This window comes from Ptychodera flava, chromosome 15 (assembly GCF_041260155.1).
Source record: "Ptychodera flava strain L36383 chromosome 15, AS_Pfla_20210202, whole genome shotgun sequence".
NCBI classification, from domain to species: Eukaryota; Metazoa; Hemichordata; class Enteropneusta; family Ptychoderidae; genus Ptychodera; species Ptychodera flava.
Window position 1 is genome coordinate 30864469 of NC_091942.1, and position 25438 is coordinate 30889906.

General features: G+C 37.6%; 1 protein-coding gene across 1 annotated transcript in view; it reads right to left on the minus strand.

Moving 5' to 3' along the window:
• Window positions 1-16398, minus strand: part of LOC139151857 (voltage-dependent T-type calcium channel subunit alpha-1G-like) — a 130442-nt gene extending 114044 nt beyond the window's left edge. The window contains 1 exon segment of the mRNA XM_070724886.1: window positions 15924-16398. Within this exon segment, the coding sequence (XP_070580987.1) occupies window positions 15924-16234 (311 nt within the window). The 5' untranslated portion in view covers window positions 16235-16398.
• Window positions 16399-25438: the final 9040 nt, after the last annotated feature.

Here is a 25438-nt window from a genome sequence, read left to right on the forward strand (position 1 = left end):
AATATCAAGACCAGCAATCATGACATATTTTCAACAATTGATCACTGTGTTGCACGTATCTTTGAGACAAGCATTGTAATCTTGCATTAATATAAATAAATATATCCGGGATGAAAAAGTGGACAGGTCAATCCCTTCTGCTTCCGGAAAAGTGAAAATTGAGCTCCCCAAAAAAATCTGACTGATAAAAAAAAAGCGAAAAAAATGACACAATGCTTCAACTTGGTGTTTCAATAATTTTTGAAAAGCCCAAATGACTCTTCAAAAGCTATTGGCATCCTTTCCCTTGATATATTTAACACAAAAGATTTCCTACATAATGTAGCCACATGGTATGATGCTTTCAATTACAAGTTATAAAACATCACTCTTGATGATGACACAAAAAATTTGCATTTTAGTCAGTTAGAGTTGACGTGAGCAAAACAAAAATATTGCCAATCTTTTTTCAATCAATGCCGAAGAAAGTAACTGTCTCACCAATGGAAGATCTGCCTGTATTCAATTAGCAGGTCACCTCTATTGTAATTCTAACTCGCAGACAATCTTACAAAACTAACTCTAGCAACACTGTTTTGGCATTAGAGCGCACACACACAACTATGGCAGCAATTTCAGCCCATTTCCTCTTCTACGATTGGAAATACAACACACAGGTAATTACCAATTTTGCACAAGCTATTTTGCCAACACTGTCGGCTTTGTTGAGGCCCAATCACGCGCCAACCAGGGCTTTAATGGTACAACATATACGCTGTATGTGTTTCCGATTGGGAACGTTGATTGACAAGTTACCACATAAAGCCTAGTTGTTCCATATAAGCAAGAAACTGCAATGCATTTTTTTTGGCATACGAATCTTTTGTTCTGGTGTCATCCATACTAGATTCACTTTCGGTTTGGTTATTGTTTTTTGGAGCGACATTAAAGGAAACGGCGCCCTTTGATGTTTAAACCACTGAGGCAACGCTAACATCTGAATAACATCAAATTACACTGCAATGGTGTTAATATTTCACAACCACTTTCAATATGCTATAATATTCAGATAACTTACAACTTATCATGGTTTAGAAAAAACCTATACACACAGAACACAAACAAAACCCACATTTCTATGGCAATATCATCTAAAACGTGTCAAGGCCCTCCACATAAAACAATCATATCACATAATTTTTTTCAAGTACTTAGCAAATCTCAATGTTATGAAACCTTTGATAAGCAATCATACATACGTTTACTCTCCACTTTTCAAAAGAGCCTGTGATGTTTTCCACACACTCCTTATTCTGCTGTGGTTTTAAATAAAACCTGGATCTTGAAAATTATTCAAAACAGAAATATCTTGACATGGTGATATGCATTAATGAAAATGTGATTATTTTAACGTCTATTATACAAGTTGTGTAGTTTGACTTTTTCATTTCCAAATTTATTGACTGCTTTGCTCTGAACAATTCCTATCTGCTGGACTACATTACAGCATTCTTGCAGACTTCAATCAGCTCTGTGAACTATCCACACAGACTGACGGAGACTTTGTCCTTGGCTATGTTTTTCATAGTTAATAGCAATGCAGAGACCCCCTGATTGATTGATTTAAGAAAGTAATGCATCGCATTTGCCGAGACTATCCAGAGCAGTTCGCGTGCAGTTTATAGCATTTCACACCACAAAAACAAAATTTCAAGACAGGGATAGAAACTGTGGCCAAAAACGACACACAACAAATTCCCAATCTCCTCTTAAAATTTATACTGTTTCATTCTTCAAATTGCAGTGCAATTTTAAATTCTCCTTTCTGAGTTCACTGTCACTGAGTTCAACATAATGACTGGTGCCACTAAAAGACTTGTATACTCTCCTTCTATTCCGCATGTCAACTACATCCGATAGGCCCAGGCAAATTACATATTTGGCCTTCCTCGACTTCCGAACTATTTTTACAAATTAACCACACACTCGATCAGCTCTGACTCGGTATCTCACCATGGCAACCTGCAGAGAGGGGTCAGAGGTCAGGCCAGCAGGTTCTCCTTCTCATACTGTTATAAATATCCCGTGTTTCACCTTGCAGGGCTGGCTCTATGGCACATGCAAGGCTCCACAGCACAATATCACAGAAAATATAAACCACCTCAGCATTTCATCTCAGTTGAGTCTCAAAAATTCTTCCACTGAAACATTCAATTTACAAATATGTCTGAAGCTATGTAAATACCAACTTGAAAGAAACGGCAAAAGGAGAGTGCCTCGCAGAATGTTCTTATTCATTATGAGAAAACAGAAAGTTGTTTATGGGAATTTTATGAGCCGTGATCTGTGAATACGTAACACTATTTTTTTCATGTCTCAGTAGTGCTTTAGAAAACAGACTATCAACTGAAACATTCAGAAACATCAAAATGTATGGAGGGTTATTCATGTATTATGAGCTGTTTCCAAAAGAGAACTACTTTTTGAGCTAATAAGCTATTTATCATATGTAGCTCTGAGACAAACACATCCAAGAATATTTCATACACTTGAAAACAAACACAAGGTCACGCATAAGGATCGCATTGCAAATGTTCAGTCAAGAGCTGGAGGCACCCCTGAACTTGTTAAATACAAAAACGACTGATCAACCGTTGGGCTCACGTTACAACGAACGTGCTGCTTGTAACATTCAGGATCCGTAAAGTTTAGACAACACAACCATAGATGTGAACAAAAGGACAGGCTGTACATATAATGTCGAAGCTGGAGTGTGTAACTTATGCTGAAGCTTGTCAGGGCTTTATCTCATCATTAGCAAAGATATTATCACATATTTACACACACTCCTGACACGTGTTACCACGCTTTTTTCCTCAAAGCGGAAAATTTCTGTGCGTTCAAAACGAAGTGACATGACCCATTTGGCTATACACAATCTCCGGGGCTTTCAGATGAGCTTTTCAAAACGCAGCAAGATGATAAACATAACAGATCGGGTTTTATTTTCTAGTGGGCATCTTGACTGGTTCACGTATACTGTGACCGCCAGCTGACAATATGTAAAACCCTGAGTGATGATATTATTATTACAAACGTCTATGACAGAGCTATGCACCCAACTGATGTACACAGGAATGCACAGACATATATGACTAGGAGAGCACAAAAACAAAATGTAAAACGCACTCAAATGATTCAAGTATGAATACAAAGAGCAACTGGATATGCACAGTGAGTTTGGCAAACAACAGCACATAAAACTCGATAATTCAGCCAAAAGAATATGAAACATGTATTTTGAAACTACAGATTCACAACGCTACGGTAAAGAAATTTTTTTTATATGCAAATATCATCACCTAACAATATCAGCATTAAACATTTCCTGGCTTTTTATGAGTCTTGTTTGCTTCCAATTGCTTCACTGAACATGATTGGTTAGATGTTTGCCATGCATTTAGATTTTGCTTAGGAGTGACTTAACACATGCAAAGATATGCCCCAGGGCCATTGTCACAATTTCCAACTGCCATTGTCGTATCAATACGGGACATTCCGATACAGGTAACAAGATTCCAGAGCCACCTGCCATCAACTGGTGTGAAAAAAAGGAAAGAGAAAACACGTTCTGCATCTGGAATACGTGACACAGGCATGGCCATGCAAGCATAAGGGCAGAGCCATATAGCAACACATTTTTGTGTTAAAATTTAAGTGGGTCCGTGCCAGAGCAGACTTCTCTTAGGGATTCCCACTGGACCGGCTGACAAACTCACAAAGCCCACATATGACATCTGTGACCCTGACAAAACTGCCTCTGAAAGGAAACCAACCGAGCAGAAAATTTGCATGGTCCTGATGGCCAACAGAAAGGTGATTTAAGGATAAATGTGAGGTTTTGGCAGACAAACAAATAAACATGGGATTGTATGTCAGTGTATGATGATGCAACACATATGGTAAGCCCTTTAACCTATCATTCGGTAAACTGGGTTACATTATGCAAATTTATACATAGACCGTAAGTACCAGTATGTCTGATAGACACAAATTTACTAATTTGTGACAATTCTGTAAATACAAGGTGATATATATGAGTCATGACCAAAACTGACATCTAGGCATACCACACAAATAGCATCAAAAATCAAAGTTTAGTGAAAAAATTGACATCAAGGCATATGAACAAACAGGCAGGAAAAATCCATGTTTTGTAAATGAAACACATGCACTTATATAAAGCAGTATGGCAGAAGGCTATAATTAAATTTACTGCCACAAAGTAAATCAATATCTGTATGAATTATCACATAAAAAACCTTTAAAGGCAAAAATAACTTTCATTGAGAGAGCTACACATGTAAATAATGTGCTTCACGTATATAATTATACCTGGTCACATTTATAGATATTTTGCCATTTTTGCACAGGTCTGAGTTGCCTTGTTTTCAATATCGCTGTAAATCTCACAAAGCTTGTATCACTCAGCCTTGCATTTATCCAGGCTGTTGGCCGACCTTTGGATATAGATTGCCGCCTTAAAAAACTAATACTGCAAATAGCTGTACACAGCAATCACCATCAAACACTGCACCACTTGTGAATTGCCTATCTTCATCAAACATTGATTGTCAAATATCCTCATTCTGTGTGTAGGAGTAATACATATATATTACACACTGCTCCATTATTCACCGGGAGTCTGGTTTTTCTCACCTGGCGATTTACAGCAAAAGGGCAAGCAGAATTTTCTGAACTGTCCTTCAGAATGCCGCTCCTTCTATTTCTGTCAAATTTGATTTTTTTTTTCCAAGATTGCTGAAAAATTTGCCACAAATACTTCTACATACTTCACTGATTGTCAACAGGCAAAATGCCGGCATGGATCATCTCCGATCTTCACATTTTTTTTCATTTTTATGAAAAAACCATCTTTAATTGTACAACAATTTGTACATCACAGACATGTTTTGTTTTGATTGTTGAAAATAGTTCAATCCACTTCTATGTAACTATTCAATAATGATATTCATGATCAGCCATTACTGTAGTATGTACCTCGAAAGTGAAAGACTTAAACTTTTGCTCAAACTTTCCTTAAGAAATCTTTCAACCATTCTCTTTTAAAATCAAGAATAACTATAGGGGGGGTGTCACCGTGCAAATTTTGGTACTTGAGAACAAATAACCTGACATTTACCAATACTGAAAATTCAAAATGGCCACCATCTCTGTGTTAACTCTATGGGAACAAAATAAAATTTTTGAACTTTGAAAAACAAAGCCAATGAAAAGTTTTCTTACACCAAGAGCTTGAAAATGAACCGCCATAAGTGGTATATCAGAAAAGAATTGTAAAAGTATGAGGGTCCGAATATCTGTCCCCGAGGTGCGTTCTACCTTAACACAGCAAATTTCATTCACGTAAAACTTAACAGATAACATAACTTATATCAAGATTTATGGCAATTACGATAGCAGTTTCAGTTTGAACAAACAATATTTTCATCTGTCACCTTTTAACCCTAATTGGGTGCGTTCTGTCGCAATTTGTCAATAGGTACGAGTTCCCATGGCAACCTGTCATCTAAATAACCTGCCCTAGTTTTGCAATGGTATGTTAATGTTGTTAGCATTATGTCCAAAACACTGTTTTTGTTGTTGTTAAAGAAGGGAGACACATTGGAACACCTGGTTCATAAATTGGTTTCTGCTCTGTTGGTGATAAAAGGCTGATATTTTGACAACCTAGAGGCTTGAAAGAAAAATATTCCATACTTGTACTTTTAAAGTTTTTTTCATAGTAGGATTTACAACGGACAACTACAAACATGCGGATTTATATTTCACTATCATTTTCTTTATGTCTGATGCTACCAATGCTACTTGTACCATTGAAAGATTTGTCAACCAGGATATACACTTATTACTTTTTGAGAATGACCCTGCGTCAAATAGTACATGCACCAAAGTCCTACATCGACACAATAGAGCCATGCCAAATTACACAACACTGGAGTACTGTGCCATACCAAATGACATGATACGATAGTGCCATACCAAATTACACTGCCGACGGAATTCACACCTCATTTTTATCTAGCAGAGCCTGCGTAAATGTAACATTTCTCTCGTGCTTGATGTTCAAATGACAGCAGGAAATACTTTTCTGTTGGACCCAACTCAGAAGTCTGTGAATGATAGTACCATCAACAAAGCCACAAAATAGTTTGATGGCAATAATGTCTATAAATTGCCTATTTGATTGGACCTGAGATCAAGGACCATAGCCCAAATCTATTTTTAAATATTTTTATGATCGCCCTAACTAGGTCTATGGGAACAGATGGCCTGGACATACTGCCAATGACAGTTGATCAGCCCGTCCATAACAAATCTGGAATTTTTAAAAGGGAGAATTTATGGCCTAATATTTCAGAATACACACTACTTACTGGTATACATACCATTGGATATCACTTGGCCAAATATCTGACTTTCTGTTTGAGTCAGCCGTTGATTACACTGCATACAGCTCCATTGTCTATATTCTATGAATGATATTGTTATAATGTGGGCACATTTCAATGTTGAATGAACACACAGTTTCCATATCCAGCATGGAAGTGGGAAGGTTATTTGACCATGAACATGAACATATTAACATTAAGACCACTCAAAAACATCATAACTTAAAAATGATGTTTGATTTTTCGATCGTACGTATCCATTTTCTCTTCTTTAATCTCAACTATTTTTGTGAATGACCCTTTACATTTTGTGTTTCCCATCACAGAATTCTGCATTTTCATCTGTATGTGTCAGCTAATTATCCCGCTATGTTCCATGGTGATGAGAACTGGGCGGGGGATCTCGTATAAATTAATTGTTCAGCGATGAGACATACCACCAGTGACAAAAAACAGAAAACCTTGAGACAATTCACCAATGAATGTTGATAACTGTCTGAATTTTTCACAATGAGCTTATTAATTATACGCCAGCCAACAAGCCAACTTTTTTTTAAGGTTGCCATTGAACTCATAACATGAGAAAGCTGGCTTGTTTCAATTATTCACTCCAGCCGGTAGTATGTCAATGAAAGTGGACCGACATTGATATGACAATACTGATGCAAAACGCATGTACACCTAATTTACATCCAATGGAACATGAAAATTCTTTTAAGAGTAAAATTATGTCGAAGTGATGAAAGCTGTACTTAACAAAATGAACCATTAAATATTTTGGGCGGGATGCTCCTAACAATAAAAACGTCTACAACCAAGTATGAAATTTTCATGAGAGTAAACTCAGCTGTCAGAATATAAGAGCACAATAGATAAAAATTTTTAGTGCAAGTGGTAAAAGAATCTGCTGGCTGAACAACATTAGTTTTGTTTTCTTTAGGTCACAAAGAAAAGAAATTTCAAAAATTACCATTATTTTGCTATTATAACGAGGTTATAACACCTTTCTAACCACATCATATAGCTTGGTGATCATTATATGCATTAAAAATAAATATTGTAAAATAAAGAACAAAAACCAGGTACTATCGTGCAAAGTTTGGTAATACCTAACGTATACCGATATTTGAAATTCAAAATGGCCGCCATCCTTTTGTTAAATAAAATTGCCAATTTCGAAAAACCAAATTTTTCTTTCACCAAGAGCTTTAAAATGAATCCCCAAAGGATAGGCTAGAAAAGCATTGCAAAAATTTGAGATCCAAAATATGTATCCTTCAGGCGTATTATACTAACAAAACTTCAGCATCATGTCAAAACATGAAGCTCTTTACTTCCCCCCCCCCCCCCACATACACACACAAACAACCAGGAAAAATTTAATCAAATTTTTTCATGCTAAAAGCAACAAAATTCTACATCCAAAAGCTTGTTTAAATTCATTAACCCTGTTTTCAAAACACATTTTTTCAGACCAAAAAACTTGACAATCAAACTATAATTGATCTTTCCTAAACAGCAATTTTTGCAATACGCATTACCAGCAATATTCATGGCACCGTTTTAAGATTTATTAATTCCTGATGAAAGTATACTTAAGAAGATTATCTGCTGCGGTTCACCGTGATTGATGACGTATTCATAACAAGGCCCTTCCCATTAATGACAATACTTTGATGTCATCGGCTTCCAATGAATTAACCTCCAATCTCCCGAGCACCGACACGCTTTTAAAGAAATCAGGCGAGAAAAATAAGCCGGTAAAGGAAGCCAAACTAGTGGCTTGTCAATGCCATTGAGACAGGAAATTTAACTCCATTTGGAGAGAGAGGGAAGTGATGCAGGCAGCGCTATTATTTATTATTTTCAAAAATTATATATTCACTAACACACCTTTGCTGTAAGGAGTTTTGAAGCTCAAGATCATACAACATGACAGTACCTTTGTGGCATATTCTGGCGATAATGAAAAATGCCATCTGTACATGGCATATAAGAGTTTCATACCTTAGCAAACAGATATTCATCTAATATTCCACATTTTTCACTGAAAACTCAATACTTCCAATGTGTATTTCAGCATTCAATACTCAGAAACTCAGGCAGGTTGGCAATTTCTCATTCTATTTTTAAAACCCACAACCACGCAAAGCCTTCTGACCTGAAAATCCAACCAGCTTAATTCCACTTTCAAAGTACAGTAACAGCAAAGTAACACCTCACTGTACATTAATCTATTCACATATTCACTACACAGATATTTACATGAACTTCTGGGGTTCCATCGTACATAAGACCTGGCTAACCTAAACCCTGCAATGGAATGGAACATGTCCATTTATCAAATCCTCATGTTATCCAGTACTTTAAACCAGCACTCCAGACAGTGCAGTTGGTTCTGTACTATGTTCCGTGATCCTGACAGAGATGGAACACTGAGTCCAGAAAATTTACTGACTTGCAGAAGTGACTGAACTGGCTTAAATCACTTTCCCTATGTGCAGTAAGGGTTGTCCTAATACAGCATTCCTTTTCAAAGATATTAGCAAAAATAAAAAAGAATGGCAATCTAAGAAAAAAAATGATATTAAAAATATTTTTATTGAATGAGTGAAATGTCAAACATAGTTTTCCAATTTTTTCTTTACAAGGAAGAGGTGGTAAGACTGGTGGTCACTATGGAAACTTGTTTCACGTTACACATCAATTTTGTTATCCGAACCACACATTCAGAAACCATTGCATAGGCTATACTAGCTTCAAATCTCACAAGAGATACAGCGTACATTCTTAAAAGCTATTTGGATGAAGGAAAACAGATTCTATCAAGGCCCATTCATTTTTGATGGGCATTTCATGAAATGTAAATATACTCCTCAGAAAAACCACTCCAGTACGGTTTGTGTGCAATAACTGTCTTCACATGGTGGAGGCAAAGTCACCACAATCTATTAAGAACAAATTATGTTCCCTTAAAGATCATTTTACCACATTTTACCATAAATTACCACAAATCAAGAACTGATGCCTTGCAATGTTTGATAAATCTCAGACTTTTTACCTCTTTCCCACAAACCATTTGATGTCAAATAATATGTATCTTACATGACTTTGCACTTGAAGTCACATTTCACACAGCCATCATCCTTGAAGACGTACAGTTAAGTTCTGTAATTTGATCTAGTCTATTAGCAGTGAACGTGATCAACAAAGACCACAGTTAAATTAAAATGCCTATTTAAATATTCAGCACCATTGTCAACATTGATTAGTAATTTCCTCCATAGACAAAAGGACCTTGACTGATTAACTTATGTCATGGCGGTGTGTACTAATTATACAGGTAAAGTACATGATGTTATTAACATTTTGTTAAACAAATCAATATTTGCTACGAAACAGAAAAACATACTTGTGGTCTATTATCTATATTCCTCAGTCATGTCTATTTGTAAATGACGAAGACAACGGATTATGGATGTCACAACTGAGTCGTGGAAATCAATACTCAGGATCAATGGAGATAACCTGCCTTGAACTTACTATCCCAACCTCAGCTATGTACACTTTCTGCTGTGGAATTTCAGCAGTTGCACTGCCCATAAGCCGACTCGGATGCTTGGGCAAACAATCATCATCCGTCGGTATGAGGAGACCGCTGACTACCAACCCCAATACACTAAAGCTGAAACCCATACGCATCCTTGTTATGGAAAAAATGAAAAAAAAAAAAAAAAAACCACCACCTCCTATTATGCCCCTCTTCTGAAGTTAAAATTACCATAAACTTAAGAGGGCAACAGTGTTGCCGCTCAAAAAAAACTGTTTGACATTTTGTCTGTATGACCACTATAAATAGCCAAGGTATGCATGACCTAGGGACAAAAACAGATTAAGAACATGGCAGAAAGTGTAATCGAGACGCACTATCAAATTATTTGTCTTGTACGACGACAAGTCAGCAAACTCATCCTGACAGGGAAACCCTTCCCCTTTTGCAAAATCATTCAGCAATACCATTCATGAAATACTTGCACACTGATCACTTTACCTATGTACTTAAAGACCCTCTCCGAAAATATCCACTTACAAAAACTGCTTTAGAGCCTCCGAAAGGAGACTAAAACACCTTGTTCTCTTTTCAGCAAGATGTCAGTTGTTTAGTCTGCAGGACGAGAAAAAGTCAATGCAACAAACGGGAAAAAATCGATTTAGACTTATCAATCAACATGACCAATTAGCTCCATTAGACTTCCCTGGGCTTCATCTATCAAAATGTCAAATACAAAAACAATTCCCTATTTCACAAAATATTCAATCCGGAACTTCTTTTACAGCAATACTGTTGGTAACTCTAGACTCCATTGTTTCTACACAGTCCTACTAGAACATTCCAGGGAGGTTTATTGCCTTTAGAACATGACATAGTGAAAAAAAAAAGTTGACAGGATGGAGGGAAGTTTTTTATAGAACATCTACGTCATACGATAAAAAACTGCTGCATGTTGTACGAGCAGTCTTGCATATCATATTATGTGGTATAATGACCAGTGAAGAATGTTGTTTTCCTCCGATATATTCTGCCGATATGGAAACTGGGGCAGATGTCCTCCTTGAAGTCCTTGTCTGTGCTGTTGGTTAAATTGATAAATCCTGATTGCTTTTACTGGTGTTCTAATATCAATGGAGAAAAAATGGCATATCTACCTAGTAGGTAGGATGCCTAAACCATTTCTCGTCTCAGTTTAGTCGCAACACAATTGCGTCTCTGTGACTTTGTTGAAATTGGGCCTAACTAATATTTCTGTGGTTTTAGCAGTGAAGAGGTTTAAATTGGGGAAATTGCATGACCATATTTTTCCAATAAAACACTCTAGCGCAATTAAGTACACATCAATACCATCGACTAGCTAGAATTTCTATTATATATCTGGCCTGGAGCAAAGTTCTGGGGGAACAAAAGATGAAAACCAATGTATAACAAAATTACATTGTCTCTTCACCCAGTCTGGCACCACAAGGTCTAACACGTGACCTTGATAGGTGTTCCAAACTACGACCCTTCCAATCAACAGGACGCCAACCAATATGGGAAAAATACATCAATATGGTATTTTTCCGGCACCAACTTCCATACTAACAAACATGCTGCTGTCTCACTTATTGATTAATTGGCCACGCTCCGGAAGGCACTTTAAAAAGTTACAAATTCAAGCTGGCCGTCTCCCAGGGCTGGAAGCTAGCTCAAAATTGGTACCAAATCCCCCCCCCCCCCCACCAAGACTTTACAGACAGCCTCCTTAATTCTATTCTTTACAGAATACAAAGGATCATTATAAACCCATAACACAACAAATGAGAGGGGGGTTTTGGACCCTCTGTACTTGTCCCCGATTAAGATTTCTAAGACATTATAAACAGTACATTGAAATGTAAATATGATATCACCTGCAATGTCCTGACCCCACTCACAGAAAGTCACCTCTGACAAGTAATCTCTTAACTTCTAGAAGACCATAGAAAAAATTACAATTGAACAGTCACTTCCTACATGCCACTCTATTATGCCAGACAAATGACTTTACAGCCGTGTGTGGGGAGGCACGGTTGTCACATCCATGTCACTTGTCACTGGACGTACATTTCACGAATATTTTGTTTCCTGACAAGATACACAGCCTATGTAACGTTTCATGATATGTTCATTGTTGATGGCAGACCACACCAGCAGCCTTTTTCTCCCCTTTTGTATAAGCTGCTCAATTAAACAACTTAAAGTCAAGAAATTTCACAATATGTAAAGTAACAAATATTTTGGTCAATCCAAACAGGTAGGATAAAACACCATGATGCTACAAAAATATGGATTCATTGCATAGATTTAAAACCATAGGTTTATGGTAGTTGCTGGTACGTGAACATTGGTGCTATTGCCATTTTACAACAGGATCTGGGCCTACTATGAACACTACATCTACAAATTACAAATGAGCTATGCCACAGCAAATCACTGAAATTTTCTCAATTTATTAGCCACTAATCACATGCATTGTTGCGGCAAATTTCCCATCTTTATGGAACAAAAATGTCGGTGTAGAGCAACACGAAGGGAGCTAATAACACGACGCCTTATTATGCAGCTATTTTTGTTGCACATAATCATTTCTCTAGACATTCCATAGCCGGTGGAAATCAACTGCTTCTACACAAATGCGTGGTTACATGTAAGTGGTTAGTGTAGTCAACGTTGAATTTATCTAGTTTGCCAGCCTATCGGTTTCTCACTCAGATGACAAACCCAAACAGAGAACAATCCGTATTGTATCAGTGGGCCCTCCGACCTATCTAAATGTGTTTCGAAATTGCAGTCCAACTCCCTCGAAATGTGAATTATCAACCTCTACTTTTTCATCAAAATGAAAGTTTTTACACAGCTGACATAATAGGAGCCTAATACGAATTAATTTTGAAGTACTGCAAGCATTTTTTCATTGTGTAAAGTCTATGAAGTACCTCTCTATGGTAGAGTCAACTATAGACAAGCATAAAAAAAATGTTTTGTGATGACAATAATGGCTTAAAAGCATATACACATACTAAATGAAGGCAGAATACTATGGCTACCAGGCTGGTTAATATTTGGTATCTTTCAACTGGATGATCATTGATAACTATCAAGGTTTGTGTATCAGTCAGCATACACCGACTTCCAAAAGCACTTTCAATTGAAGGCCGAAATGATGGTAAAATATGTTTTGCGAGATTGACACCAACAAGGTGATCCTCAGAAAATTTTTTTTAACAATTCCCCATTTATAGGTCCAGAATATTTGTAATTGGGGTCAGTACTTACATCACTTAATTTACATAAGCTGAACAGAATATTTGCATTTACTGACGGCTTACACAAATCCACCACTGAGAGGCAACACTCAGGCTGAAAATGCAAACTAACTAATTAGAGCAATGCTATTTGACAATCCATACCCTCAAACTCAAAAAAAATTCACAAGTATTTCATAATTTAACATCTGACCTCAGAATATCACTGTTACCATGGTGACGACAAAAATCCAAAAAAAACATATTCATTAATAATGAAATTTTTTACATACTTGTAGAGAAAATTTATATTTCACAACTAAATTTTAAATTTCTTTGTAGTTGTAGGACTTGTACTGTAATGGTAGCACTCCACAATGCTGATTTGAAATCATTTTGCTGAATTATAAAATATAAGCTCTTTTTGGTATTTATGTACAAAACCAAATATGAGCTAAAAACAATATCCAGCATTAATTAGATGACTAATTTTGCATGTCTTTTTAATCAAGCAAAGTAAGATTAAACCTTTGAATTGTACCATTCTTTTAAGCACCAGGAAAACCATTCTGCTTTTAAAGAACCATATACAATTGAACTTCATGTCAATAATTTAAAAAAAAAAACAGTTTGGACTAGCAATTATACATCTGTTCATGCGTCACTGTTTTTTTGTATTATTCATGTCATTTCAGTTGGATTGCTGAAAAACAACATCTCAACCAGACTCAAGGCTTATTATATTATACTGTTTGTTGAACCACCCCTCTTTACACTGAACATTAAAATTTTTTACTTATTAAAATAAATGAAAATATATGTACATATATGTATAAACTGAGTATACATGTATATATAGATATGAATATCCTATTTCATTGATAAAAATATGCTTTAGGGTCTGACACTGACCCTTGCAAATAAGTCAACTTCTTGCAGATAAAAAACAACATGGTCTGTTCATCAATCCCAGTGTCCTTTGCTCCCATCCTTTGTACACAAACATATCTACATCTTGCATCAATGCAAATTCACGTGAACTTCTCCATTGACAAGCTGTCAAACTGAAACGTCAATACACAATTCTCTCTCCAATTTGGTAAATTAGTATCACATGGAAAGACATGGCATCCTTTTTCTTTCCTCCCAGTAATGTATACGTCCATCACTTATGAATATCACTGTGAGTTTTTGTTGTGTGTCGGGGCATGTTAATGCATCAGACAAAGCTATAGCGCGTCGATGTGAAGTATTGACGAATGCACTTAAATCGTATGTACGGTCTATAAAAGATACAAGGCCTAGCATATAGAAAATTTGATCTTTTCCGTTAGCTCTGCTCCTCTGCGTACAAACTAATACAAGATCAATATCCAATGTGTCCTCCAAATGCACACTCACCTAAAGTTTGTCGTGTGAGGATAAGAGTGACTTACCACCTAGCTTCCCTGAATCAATATATCATTCCCAGGCTTTGAAAATAAAAAAAGTACGTTTTTGCGACTTGGCTTCCAAAAAATTCAATACCTTTTAAATGTATGACAACAGAGAATAAAAACCATAGCATTGATATACTAGTTCCCAAAACAATAGAATTTCAATTCAGATAAAATCAATAGGATTAATTTAATAATGTTTGAAAGTCAAGGTCTCACAATGAGCAAGACTATTCATATTTAAAACTGAAACATGAATTATACCTTCATATCAAAGGTAAACAATTAACCCATTGCATCAATATGGTCAGTTTGGTTGGAGCAAACACGTCAATATTCCAGGATTTCAATGTAACCAATGAACTTTCAATATAAAGTAAATAAAAAGCATTAAAACTGTAATTGTCTATGTTTGCACTTCCTGTGAGGAAATGTTCAAAAAATGAGATCACAAGTTTTCCATGCTACTATACACACACATACACACACATACAGTACAAAAAAACTATTACTTCTATAAATGGAGAATGTAAGTCATAATTGACGATCAGGCTGTTAAAAATTTCAAAAATTAATAACAGCAGATGCCAGGAGTGTAAAAAATGCATGACATACTGAGGGCATGACCTCAACAGGTGACACTCCGCCTCAAAAACAATTAAAGGAAGATAGGTGTATATAAATATGTTGTGGGTAAAATCCGCAGCCCCCTACTTTGGCCCCATACCATATAATGCGCAGTTCAGAGCCCAACCCACTTTCTCCTGTATATGCTCACGTTTCGGCTAAACCAAGGCTACAAAACAATAATTTGCTTCCTCGGTTATAAAATATGACAAAAATTCAGCGATAAACTTGCACGAAAATAAATTCGCTGCGCCGATAAAAGGGTTTTAAGCAGGCACTTTCAATTTTACAAACTTGCCGTGCGCACGTTAAATGACAGAACATGAACATATCCAGTCACACTGCGGCGTAATTACGAATTCTTGTATTCGATGACTGGGAGACTCTTGAGCAAAACATTGCGCTACGGGGTCGCGCTCACGATTGCAAAGGCTGCGATATTATTGCCGCGCACACTTCGCAAAAACACCGTGAAATTAGTAAATTTACACTCATGTCTGCACACGAACAATAAAATACAGCGTGTATACAAACCGTGTACTCCAAACTCATTAAATTACCGTAGGAAATCGATAGGAAAGGATATGGCCAGCAGATCAACTGAATACACCAGTAGCGCGGGTAATGAGTTTGTTTCATGAAGAAGAAAGCTTTGTCGGCAAGGCCTGGGTACGGCAAATCTTTTCCATCTTCCTCCCCATCGTTTTCACCCCCATCATCATCGTTTACACAGCCGGGATCTTCTCCTCGTGAATCATCGTCATCCGTTCTCCTGGTTTCGCGTTCGGTCCTTTCACTATTTCCCTGACTCCGCAAAGACGTCGCACTCTCCCCCCGGGTGATTTTCTCCTCCTCTGGGGCCGTCCTGCGAATATCCCCACTGGATTCTTCCGCCATTTTGGTTTCGACTTATATCTAACACGATTGTAAGTGGAGAATCAGAAAATTTACGCCATATTTCTCCAGCGTCGTTGTCGCGCCTTCATGGGATACAGACAACATGATGAGCAGATTGATGCTATACAGAAGAGATACGAAGAAATCGCGATTGACTTGTAGTTGATATCGAGCTAACATATATATACAAACCCCACGCAAATTTCATCAGCCTGAGATACCACCATAAATACTCACTCTTTCCGTGGTTAGGCTCTTTAAGTATATGCCGAACTGCTTTTGCAATGAATAATAGCTAACCCTAACGGAAATTCTAGCTTAAATCTCCCCAACGAGCTTGAGCAGATGGGCCGATCGACGAGCCGCGCTGAATGTATGAGAGAAAACGTCACCGGTGAAAACGCAGTGTTGATGGTGATGGCTACACAACACCGGTACAGTCTCCGCTAGAACTCACACGCTAAACATTCCTGGTTGGTGTAAAACGATCCATCACTGTGCTGCACTGATAATAAAATAACAATCCAATCGGTTTTGTCCAAAATCTGATCGCGATTTGGTGTAAAATCGCCACCGTTTGGCCACAGTCTTTACCTTAAAACAAATGCAGTGCCACAGAAAAGAAACAGTATCGCGACTGGCAGATTGGTAACACACTCCGCAAGCTGGGATTAACCATTACGAAGACAGGGGTGTGCTGCTCCGCTCGTCCTGACGGTAGAGTGGGCTGGGCGCAAATAGATACCAAATCATACTTTTGTTATTTTTGGCAAATACCAATTGACACCGTGATTTCCGTTTTGTTGTTTTTTGTTTGTTTGCTCACCCTTCGTTATTCTTTGTATTTAACACAAGCGCGCCAAATAAGAAAGAAAATATAATGTCCGGAGAACAAATCGCAGCGTTTCACTTTTCCCACGTGACTTGAATAGGGTCGATCGATGCGTAAGATGGACTGCATATATTAGTAATGCTTGGGCAGAATTCTGCAAGGGCCGAGTCTGAGTGGAAAAATATAAAAATAATATGTAAGTATACATATAATCATGGGACGCCATAAATAAATTGATACCGGATAAAAACGTTATAGGCGTTAGATTTGCAGAGTTAATCCTGAAAATACGGTTGCTATCCGACAGAAAGTTTTATTGGTGGAGATAAATTCTCGAGAATAACAGCGTGGTATGTATTTGGCCAGACGTATTACGTTCAGGGGAGAGATGAGAAGTTTGGTAAAAATGTCGAAGTACAATATTTCGTGCAATACACGCAACTCAACGCTGTCCCTGAATTGTACAATTGTCACTCCATTCTTGCGAAGCAGGTAATGTTCTCGGCTGCGGAGGGGTTCAAAAAGTTGTGAGGTGGTAGGCTCTCGGGGATGAAGTGTTCCACTTACTCAGGGAGGAAGATTTTTTTATAAACTTTTTGGAGAATGGAATGTCGCCCATTGTTGAGAGATGGGTCAATCATTTACTAGATAGGTGAACATCGGACTGATAAGATCACACAACAGAAACATGGTTACTTCCGTTACATAAAAGGGTTTGTCCACCCGCCCGGGCAGTCCGGGCATGGCAAAGGCCGATAAGACACCAGAAACGTTCTGTCAAACGGTGCGCTATAAACCCTATAAAGTCCGATATTTTATGATAATTTTACGGTTTTTATTGATTTATCATTTAATCAATATCAGTAGGTGCACAAAAGACTAGAATAAGTAGATCCAACGTGCCTTCCGACTTTTTGTCACTATTTCTGTGTCATCGCCACAGAGGGTGACTTGATCGACTCATTGTGGTAAATGATCGACCACGCGTATATCTGGCGGGAAACCACCGCTACAGTTGTTTTGAGCTGCTCTGTGCTTTCAAGTTAAAGAACAAAAATCATTACATGACCAGCTATAATTAATGCCAAGAACAAAATCATGTAATGGTCAAGTCTTCATATTCCGAAGACGAAATGTTTTCAAATATATCTCAAAATGTCCATGAAAGATTGCGCGGTTAGGAAAATGGTTCTTTCATTTTGACATCTCCGGTTTCCTTTGTGGTTCACGTCTTCCACTATGAATGAATCCATTTTCCGCCAAAGGTTAATTTCATTAACGATTACAATGTACACGTGGGAAATGTCCGTCCCTGCCTTTCCGGGAATTCATTTTGTAACTGACTCAATCATCGTCCAGTGGTAATGACATTCTCGATTATATATTACGTGTGCCTCGATCCTGGATTATGAAATCCAACGATGAAGGTCACTCCAATGCAGGTCACATCACTTCATCGAGTGACTGTAAGAGTACTCCGTAGAAACAGATAATTTGGACTTCAAATCTTCACATCGAACGCGAAAAATTTCTTGCAAATATCAATCCATCTTCCGCTCCACCAATTTATCTGTCGATACATCTATCGAAATATCTGTCCAGTAGCATCAACCCGTCTTACATTTGTCTGTGTCTAACGATCGATCGATCAATGTCCTGCAGTCCATTATCGTGTAAAGTTTACAACAAAGAGAAAGTTATGGTGCCTGTTGTTGTGATGATGATGATGATGATGCTGATGGTGATGATGATGATGATGATGATGATGACGACGACGACGAGTAAGATAAGAGCGGCGGGAAAGTTATTATTATCTGTGTTACTGGCGATGATAGTGACACTTGGTTAAACGTGTAGTATCGTTTTGTGCTTGTTCCGTTATTATAAGCCTGCTGTTATAACTTCATCTTTACATCAATAGCATTTTGTGTGTAAATATGTAGACTTGTTATTATGTAAATCAATGTTGACTCGGCCGACAGGGTATTGTATATAAATGTAGAAACGTAAGAAACTGCACAGGTTACAGTAAAAGTAAAAAATGCACGAAAATAGATAAAACGAGCCTGACTACGATTTGACAGTCTGCCATGGCAGCTTTGTTCACGTGCCGCAATAAAGTCCATAAAACACACACAAAGTAAACGAACAGAATTGCATAAATAAACTAACAATATTAGACAAACAAGCAAACAAACACGCACCAATAAAAAAACATGCGTTCGAACACGATTGTCTATGTTATGGTTATTCTAAGTTTTGACTTTGTCGCACCTCTCTTCGGTTTGAAACATGTGACAGACGTTTATTTTTATTTTATTTATTTATTTATTTATTTATTTATTTGTAAAATTTATTTATCTATTTTGTCTTTGACACAGGTCAGTGAAAGTTTCAACGCCATCACTTCTTGGCCTTGTACGTTATAGTTCTGATCATTGAATGCCAAGGAAAAGTGAGCCATTTACGCGATTGCCGTCATGGTGGAGACACCTGTTGGTCCACAATAACTAACATGCGTACGACAAGTTGGCTTTCACCTGCTGCATGTATGCTATCAGTGACGCACGCAGTATATTGAGCTTCAGCAAGTATGCACCAATAGACAGCTATAGGTGGGCATTCTATTCTGTACGCTCGGGTATTTAATACCAGGTGAATTGTCTCCGTCGACATACCTGATGCACAGTCGCTCGAGAGCTATTCAGCTCTGGGACTATTCGCCCCATAGACGAGTGTACAGAAGCGATCTCGCTTCTGTACACTCGTCTATGGGGCGAATAGTCCCAGAGCTGAATAGCTCTCGAGCGACTGTGACCTGATGCACACAGACTGCAGCGTCAAAACAGCCTCCATCGCATTTTACGTATAAGCTTAGACTGGGGAACTGTGGAGCATGGTACTGCTGGTACAGTTGCCACATCTATCAGTATCACCATCACTACAATCGTCATCGTTATCGCCATCAGTTGAACCACATTAGTCAGTCGACTTCCGTTTATTACGAAGTCCGTCACTCTTTCAACGGTGGAAATTTAATCTACGATAACAGACAGACAGACAGAACCTATGAATTTACCGATGTAACTAATTATTTATCTCCACCTCACTTATTGACTGAGACAATCGGCCTTTGGTCTCAGAAGATTCCTACCGCCTCGCTGACGGGAGTGATCAAAACGCCGTCGAAGCCACAGCTGTCATAGTTAGTTTCTTGTTCAAATGCATCGTCAAGGTCATATTTCTGTATAACTTGAACCCTGTCATTTAGTCTCGTTTATTCACTCAAAACTACACTGAGTAGTATTGCTTGTAGCATGATTTCCGGCACCCTTTCCTCTCGGAAATCATAACAACCTGACATTTCAAAAAAAATGAGGTCACAGTCTGTGTCGAGTATTGTTTCCTCAGCTGTTCACATTGAGGCATAATGCCATACAAAGTTTACACAATGGCACAGGTAATATATTACTGTTCCGATCAGTTTCGCTCAACCGTTCGGCAATTGGCGGACGTGAGGATGTATTAATTACATTAAACGCCTAGCCGGCGGTGTGTGTTACCAGCAATTATGGGGAGTCAAGTGGATCCATTGTCCCTTTTGTTTTATTTGCTTATAACCGTTCACATCAAAGCTCCACAATTTACAGAATGGGAATTTTCTAACAGTTCCTGCCTGTTCTCAGATGCGTTGCTCAGCTGTTGCACTTTACTCGGAGGTGTTTTACGACAGTAAAAACGGTACATATATATGATGTAGCGAAAAACGTCTACATAATACATCAGATTTAACTGATTTTTCAATTTTTTATGAGAAAGTGTCTTTGAGGTGAAGGGGTTTTATTTTAAGATATACGTACGAAGGAAAGTTCCTTTCAAACAAGAATAATGTATATGTTTATATATATATATATATATATATATATATATATATATATATATATATATATATATATATATATATATATACGAGAGTATGTAGAGTATACGTATGGATGTCAAGCCTATATAGCGCTTACATTCGGGTTTTTTGGTTCGTTTGTTTTCCCTTAAAGTTATTACCAACATTATCCGTCAACTTAAAGCCCTGTGCCTGATCAAAATCAACTGTTTCGCGTCGTCTCTTTGTGCATGTCGACAGTCCACATTGAAGGTACTTTATAATCCATGATTCATAAATTTTCAAAGAACCTTCACTTTAGCAAGAATACATCACTTCCCTTATTAATATAAGGTGGCGTCTGCAGCAATTGAAAACATACATTGCCACCAGTTGTAGAAATATCGTTTAAGCATGGAGAACACGCGATTCGAGATTTGTTAAAATTTTGTCTTGTACAGAATTACACAAAGACAATTTGCATATCACATCTTAATTCCTGTATATTTAGGCTTTCACACTGCATCATGGGGTTGTTCACCCAGCATATAATATACAGTCCACATATCTTCGTTTTTGAGGTCGAGACAGTTGCATGCCAAATATTCATTAAATCGGTGATAGGTATACTTATGGTTATAGAATTAGAGAACATAAAATGAACGACCCTGGAATAAAAAAATCAAGACCTGACAGAAAATTAAGGATGAGAATGTACAACTGTAATTCATTCCAGAGATAAAATATGGCAGAGTAACTCTACATTGATATTTTGAGAGTTGACATGTACCGAAAACCCCAGTGCTGTGTTGCGACGACGAAATGTGTGCAAGATTAAAAATATCATACTGAAAATATCGGGAGCATGATCAAATTGGCACGCAATGCCATCTTGTTTTCCTGGCTATCCCAGGGTTCCAGAGCAGTAATATGGAAAAGAGAAACTTGTCAAATATTTAATTCATAAAGATTGAACATGAGAAAAAATATAATGTGAAATGGCTGAATTTTATACATTAGCTGCTTTATTTACCATTGTCTCTTTGTATTCTTGCTTTTTATGTCACATACTAGTTTATTTGACATTATACCAATAAATTTCCTACAGTTTTAGTCGCATTTCCCTTTCATTTCCAGGTTTCATTCCGTGTATAACATTTTTATTTGTTCCAATCTTGTCAATTTTTACTACTGTGAAGGTAATCTGTGAATTGCCGACACAATAAAGGTAATTGAAAAGAATAAAGGAAGTGGTTGAGGAGACCATCTTTACAAAACACGAGCAGAGTAAGAATCTTTTGGACTCCACTTCTTCCTTATGGCTTCTTAAATTCTTGTTGGACTGACCTGGGAATTTTTTCCATATTCCCGACGTAATTATTTTTTTCAATATAACACTCTAGGCGACTATTTCTGGGCTCGATTCTAAAGCCGCGACTAGCGTTACAATTCGCGTATAGGTTTTGAGGGTTTTTAAGTTTTTTACTGAGGTCATCAAAATAGTTTACAATCTCAATATTAGGAGGGTACATACATGTCTATTACAAAAACTACAATGCAATGATATCAATAAATATTTCGCGTATAGGTTGTAATCGTGTAGACTTTTGTTTGAGGGGAGGGGATGTCTTCCGATTGCTTGAACAACGAAACGATTTCTCAAAGATGCAAGTATATGATTTTGTCAGAATACATAAGAAACCCTCTGTTATAAGAGTTACCTTATCGCTATGATGTTCTCAAACAAGCCATGTACAATGATCGGAAATAAGAACAATATCACTGACACAACGATGCAATGGACGCACCCCGATCTTTCACACCAATTTGAGAAAGCGACCGAAAGAAATATATTAATTTTGGGACAGAACATTCTCCACTTGTGAGAAGGGTTAACTTATACATTTGTACTATATATAATTTCTAACCGACTAAACGAGACCCAGCCTCCAATACTGAGTATCATCGTACCAGCATCAGCATGGCTGTTTAATATCATTTGCCACAGAGTTCTTCATAAATTTTACTGACGTCCAAAAGAGCATTTTGAGGCTATTGTAGTACATTGGCCGTTTGGTAAAATCTCATAATTGAAAACCTATTTTTGAATTAATTCACAAAGTCACTTAGTGTCAAAGACTTTTTCATGTCCCAGTGGACATCGACAAAGTTGAATTGCCATGTTTCAAGTTTTTTCTATCATAATAACCTTTTACTGATCATTAATACTGGACGTGAAAAAATAAGAAATTGATAGATTGCGGACGTAATTGCATGTCCGTAAACAAGTTTGGATTTTCACCCATTGTCATTGTGTCTTTTGTGGAATGTTCATCGTCTTGGTTGTTTTTAAGATATGGCGTGCATTGTTTATCACTTAATGAGCGGAACTTCATCGAATCACGAAGATAAAGTTAGGTACGGGCCTAATTAAAGAAGACCTCACAGAGTTTATCGGATGTAAAAAATAGAAATATCTTTTGTTTTTCTGCAATATCTGGGATTTTACATCCGGGTCTTTTCTCGAACTGTTTTTGTTTTTCTACGTTAAAGCCATTCAAGCTGGTTCGAGTGACTGTGTATTTCCGACTATATAAAATAATGGTGATACTGATGATACCGGACACTGATGTTTCATGCATAGAGCTTCCCATTGTGTGTGTGTGTGTGTGAGTTTTGAGGACGCATATAAGGAGCACTATGAACTTTTCTACAACATCAGTGCATTTTCTTCTTATATTAACGTTCTGTAGGGGAAAACATTCCCATGCCGTTAAAGGCAGAATGTTCCTATGCCAAGCCAGAGAATATTTCGTGCATCAGAAGTCGTTGAGAAAATTTGCACGAATTGGAAAACCGTGCGTAAAGTCGTTTTTGTAACATGCATATTCTGATATCGACCCAGGAAATTTCTTTAAGATGCTCTGTTGTACTTGTAGGATATAGGATTATGCATCTTTCAGGAGGCCAAAATCCATAAACACATTTCTTCTCGGAGTTACTCCTGAAGAAACTGTTTGAGTTTTGAAACACAACAAAATACCTGGCGGTCTAGCTAACATCGTGTGTCGTTACTGTCGTAGTCTTTTGACAAGGCGTGTCCTTAGAGCTGACCCATAGGCGTTTGAATCATTTCTAATTGCACGGTTCGAATCCACTCATAGACAATATGCGTAAAATGTCTCGAACGCCTGTGAGCTGACCATCCCTGGACATCGTTCTGGTACACATCTGACTGTTCTTATTTAATTTCAGAATGCATCCTTATCTATCCGGGTCAGTTCGCAACTCCCGTTGGCGACAGACGCAGCTCGTTGAGTACTCCAGTCACGCAATATATAAATGTGTGATAGCGTTATTCTAAGTTGGGCAACATTACTCACAAATAGTGTGTAATGGCTGTTGATAATTACTGGAAGGTGTTCTATCAACCGACTCTTTGAAAGGGGCCACACAATGAGCTGTCTGTGTAGAAGCCCGTCCAATGGGCACATTATGTGATTTTAGCGATTATATGTGATTCTAAATCAACATGTACCATCCCAAGGGACGATTTAACAAAAAATGAGCGAACAAGAGAGTGTGAGGCATGAGGTTAGCATCGCCAGGAATGCATGTACTTTAGGCCCGGACCATACACGTGTATATGCTTTGACAGCGTGCGAAGACTCTTTATACCAATTTGGTCGACATGGGTTTTTCGAATCTTATTACACCTCATCATGGCGGTTTACAGGTTTTGGGAAGAAAATATGAATACAATTTAATGAGGACCATTTTAAAAATGTTTCAGACAATGTCACTTAACAACGATTGCAATTATAAAGCTTCGAGCGCCGTGCTGTCACTTTCGCATGATCCGATACTTACGGTTCTTGAATTTTCGACAAGAGTCGGTCGCTCGGCCAATAACACGCCTCGCTTAGTACCGGTTCATATAGAATTGTTAGCTATTTCAAAGTCTATGGTTTAATTGTCCAAAATCAAAATCATATTGCATTGAAAGCAGTTATTTAAAATCCCGGACAATTTCACAGAAATTTCTAAAGAAATATTTGTATGGGCAATTCGGGCATAGGATTTACACTCGAACAATTTAAGGTCAGCGTATATCCTCAAGGACGCTTCTCAGGGGACACTGTAACTTAAGTCTGGTCCCGACATGACACTTTGTTTTTCGAACTTTTAAGACTTCCCCAACCGCTAAGATCAAACAGCATCCTGTTTACCGAAGATTTCCGACAGTAGATGTAGATGTAATGATAAGACAATGACGTGCGACAATTAAAGACCGAAAGATAGCGTCCAGGAATCTTTGAGATGATCGGCAAGGTCAGTGAATCAGCAAGATGCCATCCACTCTAGTCTAGCATCTCGACGTCGTCTTTCGGCCTTCGGAGCGTGGACGAAGGCCAAAAGATGACGTCGAGAGGCTAGACTATTCATGTTTCCATCGTGGTGAAGACTGAGATTATTTCTTCCTTCTGGTTTA